The sequence below is a fragment of the Colobus angolensis genome, unplaced genomic scaffold (genome assembly GCF_000951035.1).
Source record: "Colobus angolensis palliatus isolate OR3802 unplaced genomic scaffold, Cang.pa_1.0 Scaffold59, whole genome shotgun sequence".
Lineage (NCBI taxonomy): Eukaryota > Metazoa > Chordata > Mammalia > Primates > Cercopithecidae > Colobus > Colobus angolensis.
Genome location: NW_012119487.1, coordinates 4,860,160 through 4,866,262, shown reverse-complemented (window position 1 = coordinate 4,866,262; position 6,103 = coordinate 4,860,160). Strand labels below are relative to the sequence as shown.

The 6,103-nt window shown below is 35.0% G+C and overlaps 1 protein-coding gene across 2 annotated transcripts in view; it reads right to left on the bottom strand.

Moving 5' to 3' along the window:
- Positions 1-6,103, bottom strand: part of RABGAP1L (RAB GTPase activating protein 1-like) — an 812,347-nt gene that overhangs the window by 670,165 nt on the left and 136,079 nt on the right. For both annotated transcript variants that reach the window (XM_011962353.1, XM_011962352.1), the window contains exon 11: positions 2,612-2,753. In XM_011962353.1, the coding sequence (XP_011817743.1) occupies positions 2,612-2,753 (142 nt within the window). The remainder of the gene's footprint in view (positions 1-2,611; positions 2,754-6,103) is intronic.

Below are 6,103 nucleotides of genomic sequence, written 5' to 3'. Positions count from 1 at the left end.
TTGATGGGTGCAGCACACCAACATGGCACAAGTATACATATGTAACAAACCTGCATGTTATGCACATGTACCCTAGAACTTAAAGTATAATAAAAAATAAAATAAAAAATAAAAAAAAAAAAAGACTTAAACTACTAGAAAAAAACAAAGGGGACCAGCTCCATGACACTGGTTTGGGCAATCATTTTTTGGATACAACCCCAAAAGCATAAGCAACAAAAGCAAAAATAGATAAATGGGATTATGTCAAACTAAAAAACATGTGCAAAACAAAAGAAACAATCAACAGTATGGAAGGGCAACCTACAGAATGGGAGAAAATATTTACAAATCACGTATCTCATAACAGATATGCAATATATGTATATGTGTATATATGTATAGATACGTATATTGCCTGTAAACATATATACACACATACATATATACACACATGTATGTGAAATTCGCACAACTCAATAGCAAACAAAAAAAAAATTTCTTTAAAGGGACAGGGGACCTAAAAGACATTTCTCAAAAGAAGACATGCAAATGACTAACAGGTGTATGTAAAGGTACTCAACATCACTAATCATAAGGGAAATGGAAATCACAACCACAATGAGATATCATCTCACACCTGTTAAAATGGCTATTATCAAAAAGCAAAAATAAGTGTTCCCAAGGATGTGGAGAAAAGGGAACCCTTGAACACTATTGGTAGAAACACAAATTGGTACAGCCATTATGAAAAACAGTATGGTGGTTCCTCAAAAAATTAAAAATAGAACTACCATATAATCTAGCAATCCTACTACTGCACATATATCCAAAGGAAATGAAACCAGTATGTCAAAGAGACAGATGCACTCCCATGTGTACTGCAGCAGTATTCACAATAGCCAAAATATGGAATCAACCAGTGTCCACTGAAAGATGAATGGATAAACAAAATGTGGTTTATCTAAACAATTAATTATTATTCAGTCATAAAAAGGAACGAAATACTGGCACCTGCTACATCACGTATCAATGTAGATGAAACAAAATGCTCAAAAAACATTATGCTAAGTGAAAGAAGCCAGACACAAAAAGTCACATTTTACATGATTCCATTTATGTGAATTATGCAAAATAAGTAAAGCCACAGAGATAGAAAGCAGATTAGTGGCTGCCAGGGGGAAGGGAAAGGGGAGAACAGGGAGTGACTGCTTAATGGGTATAATATTTCCTCTTGGATGACGAAAATGTTTAAGAACTAGATAGAGGTGATGATTGCCCAAAATTGTGAATGTACTAAAATGCCACTGAATTGTCCGTGTTTAAATAGTTAATTTCATGTTATATGAATTTTACCTTAGTTTTAAAAGTGAATTGTTTTTATGTTTTAATCAACTGGCTAACTTGACAGAATAATGTCATAGTTACAAGTACAAATTTTAAAGTCAGATAGCCTGGACTCAGATCTCAGCTTTGCCACTTTGAGCTGAGTGAACTTAGCAAGTGATTATGCTCTCTGTCTCAGTTTCTCATCCTTAAAACCAAGTTAGTAAGAGTATTCACAGGATTGTAAGACTCAAATAAGGTAACATATTTGTAATACTTGGAATGTTCTTAGAATATAGTAAGCACTAAATAAATAATAGCTAAAAATAATTATGTTTATGGTAATCAAAGAAAAAATAGTTTCATACAGAAGAAAGACTGAGAATTCTAAGATGCTTTTTTCAACGATAATAAAAATCAAGAAATTTACTATTAATAAACCATACCCTAGAAGCACATGATACAAAGTCTTAAAGTAAACATCTGTCATTTAGTTCTAGTTTCTATAAAAAGAGTATTGAGCACAGAGCCAAATGATGTGTGCCTTTTGTGAGGTCAGTTATCTCTCAGCAGCAACCAAGTAGCAAATAGAGTAGATGCCCCACTATTTCCAAAAAAAGTAGTGGTAAGGGGTGCAGCAACAGCAAAAAACAAGAACTGAATAATGTCAAATGAGAAATAGGACATGACATAACAAACATAAAAATTCTAAAATCACATGAGATCATTTGAAACTTCTCATTAGACACTTCAGTTGAGACCAGGTGCAGCGGCTCACGCCTGTAATTCCAGAACTTTGGGAGGCTGAGGTGGGCAGATTACTTGAGGTCAGGAGTTCAAGACAAGCCTGGCCAACACGGCGAAACCCTGTCTCTACTAAAAATACAAAAAAATTAGCCAAGCGTGGTGGCGCACACCTGTATCCAGCTACTCAGGAGGCTGAGGCAGGAGAATTGTTTGAACCCAGGAGGCAGAGGTTGCAGTGAGCCAAGGTTTTCCACTGCACTCCAACCTGGGTGACAGGGGAGACTTCATCTCAAAAAAATAAAAAATAAAAATAATTGAAATAAAATAGAAAACAACAACAGCCAAGTGATGCCGTCAAATTTAAATAAGTGGCACTGGGGACTATGCAACTTAGGAACCAAAGAACCAAATTCTTTTCTGCATCTTGTAGAATCTAGCCTAAGGGTAAGAGAGGTTAGGAATAACCTCCACTTCTCCCCGCAACACACACACCTCCTTTGACGATTGTAAGTAAAGCAGCTATACAGACAGAAGAAACTGAGGAAGTCCAACTTCTTACCCTCTTCTGCTTCATCATCCTGGGGTGACATTGGACCCCCTCCACTAGTAGGAGTGACTGGTTCCTCCTTGTCAGACTCTCGCTGTAGACTCACCACCTCATATATTGCATCTCCAGCATTGGTATGGCCTTTTCCCTCAGACTGAGAAAAATATAACAGTATATTTAAGTATTAGAAATTTGAAGGAAACATTGGCAGACAGTATTGAAAGATATTATTTTAAATAGTTCATTCAAAAGAGCTGCAATGAAGAATAGCATGTTGTGTTTGATCTCCAGCATGTCTGAGATTCTGAAAACTTTTAAGGTGCATTGTCCTTCACAGGATATTCTAAATTTATGTTCCTCTAGTATTATTTTTAACTAATACAATGAAACCTACTCATTATTTTTGGAGAGCTCAATTTCTTTTCATCAGAAAAACCTGAGACACCACAGGTTCTAGGACAGACAGATAAGCAAGTGATGCTAGACTCTTAACTGGCTACGTTACACAAAACTAAAGTATATAGCTCAAAGAATTTTTACAACTGTATACAGTTGGGCAATCACACCCATACCAATATGCCTTCCTGTATTATACCCATCCCTGACAGGTAGCCACAGACATAGCTGTTATATTTTTTGTTAAAGATATATTTGTTATATGTATAAAAATATATGCGTGGGTTACATATAAAAGTATGGATTTAATTTGCTAATCAAATTATAAATTATATATATTAGCAAATCAAATGCAGTTTTACACATATACATAAAACAATTTCAAATAAATATTTATTCAAATATATTTCAAATCAAATATATACAAACCAAATTACAAATTTTACACATACACACATACAAAATACATAACAACCAATAGGATTTAGTTGGGGAATGCCAAGCTGGTTCAACATTGGAAAAATCAATCAGCATAATCCACTCTATTAATAGACTAAGAAGAAAGACCATATGTTCATATCAATTAATGTCATATCAAAATAAAGGCATTTGAGAAAATTCAGCATTCATTCATGTCAAAAATGTTCAGTAAACAAGTAATACAAGGATGCTTCCTCAACCTGACAAAGAGTATCTAAGAAAAATCTACAAGTAATACTACGTTTAAAGGTGAAAGGCTGAATAATTTCCCCCTAAGATGGAGGAAAAAGGAAGAATGTCCACTGCCACTACTCTCATTCAACAGCCCATGGAAGTCCTGTCCAGTGCATTACAGCAAGAAAAAGTATACAGATTAGAAATAAAACTGTTCTTATTTACAAACAATATAACTGTCTTTCTCAGAAGTTGACAAATGTTTTGTATAAACAATTCAACTCTGCTGTTGTAGTACAAAATTCTACAATAGTGGTAAAATATTTCATCTGCACTTAAGTTTCCTATACAAGCAGAATCTGAACTACTTTGATCTCATACAGAATCTAAATATTGCACCTAAAAACTGAGTTTCAAATAAAGTATATTTTTATTTAAAAACACTATTTGTTCCCAATATTCACATATTTTAGATAACTAAAAAATCAATCTGTATTTGTAAAGAAAATTGCCTGGTTCATATTAGCATTCATTACAGCTTAGCAACATGTAAAGAGGAGCTCAATAAATGTGGGTTGGCTAAGTCACATTACAAAGATTCATCACATTTATGCAAATAAACTCTAAAACCTTTTTCAAAATGGCATGCCATCATCAACTGTTAAATACAAAGTACAATATACTGATATCTCTAAAAATTCTCTAAAGTTACAAGTCTCAACAGTGGCTATAAATGAGGAAACCAGATCTGAGACTTTTTATATTTTAAACACTAATGCTTAATCCTTAGGGCAGGATTTAGGAATCTGGATTTTTTTTTTTAAGGGTCACAAGTTATTCTGATGCAAAGCTGAACTGAGAACTATTGCCTACATGACCTGTTATTTTCAAAAAGAATGTCTATATAAAACACATAACAGAATCAAATATTCTCAGTAAGCTACAGATACATAAAATCACATGAAAAAAATACATTTCCAAGCAGCTTCTATTTACCTCTGCAGAGGTGACAGTAAAGACGCCAAAGGTAATCAGAAGTACTAAGTTAAAAAAAAAAAGTCCCCAACAGATTATTTTCTCACAACTTTAGAAGTACTCCACAACCTTGTTAATTTTCACCTTTCTGCAATTAGAATAGTTATTCTTATTATTCAGTTACTTTTGGTTATTTACTGACTGATCATACTTTGATTTAAATAAGTTTAAACCAATATGCATCTTGAAATAGGAATTTTCCTTTTATGCTTTTTAACTCTAATAGTTGATTAAAAGTTTTGTCTCCAACTAAAAGGAATGTCAAGGCACTCAAAAGTAAAGAAGAGATTTGGAGGAGAGGGCAAGAAAACATTTGATATTTTAATATCAAACCCACACTTAGCACAGATCAAAAAAGTAGCTTACTTCCCTGTATTGAAAGTCAAGTCACAGAAACTTCTGAGAACAGCTAAACTCACGTCCTGACTTGGAGCCTATCCTTTTCTTATAGGCAAGCCTCTTCCCTCCAAACTATCTCTTGTCTGAAAACAAAAAACAGTAAGTTGGCATGTAGAAAACAGATTTGTCAAGAGAAAAGTTTCTGTTCCCCCTTAACTCTTCACCCGAAGTACTATTTCATGTCTTTTTACCATTATAGCTCCTCTCAATTCATTCTAACTTTCCTTCCTCTCTTGTTTCTTGAGACCTCTCTCTTTTCTGAATCCAAATTGTGTCCCAAGCCACACAAAAAGCAAGTAAAGTATTTAGAAAAATGCTCAGCACACAGGAAGTGCTACACAAGTGTTATTTCTTGTTATCGTTTTGTGCTGTTGATGTAACACTACGAAGCATGAGAGAGTCTAACCTATAGTACAACACACAAGTAATGCTCAGGAATAATGAAGCATCAAAAGTGGCTTCTGTGTCCTAGTCTAGCACTACTCTGGAAATTCTGCAAAAATAATTACTATGGTAATAACAATAAGGATAGCAAGAATTCAGTCCTAACAGCAATCCAAGCTTGTCCATATCTTAGAACTTTTTCATTAGTTGTTCCTTTGAAAGGTCTTTCCCGGGATCTTTATATTGACAGTGGCAGGAGGCAGACAAATTCTAGGCAGACAGGGGCAGGTCCCCAGTGAAACCCCACCTTCAAGCCAAAAGACAGTTTAAAGCCTGAAAGCCAAGCTACAAGTCAAATCCGCAAACCGGACTGAGAATGTCTTCCCATTTGGCACACTTTCCTCTGATTGATCCCCAGCCTTCACCTATTTTATATATACCTACCCTTCCCTAATTGACTTTTTACGCTGTCGTGCCCAAATTTGAGTAGCACTTTTGTTTTAATCTTTTTGCATACTCACAAATCAATCAGCATACACTCCCCAATCTGAGCCCATAAAAGCCCCAGACCCAGCCACAATGGGATAGAAGCCACATGACTTTGGGTAGAGGACCACCCTTGCGTCCCCTCTCTGC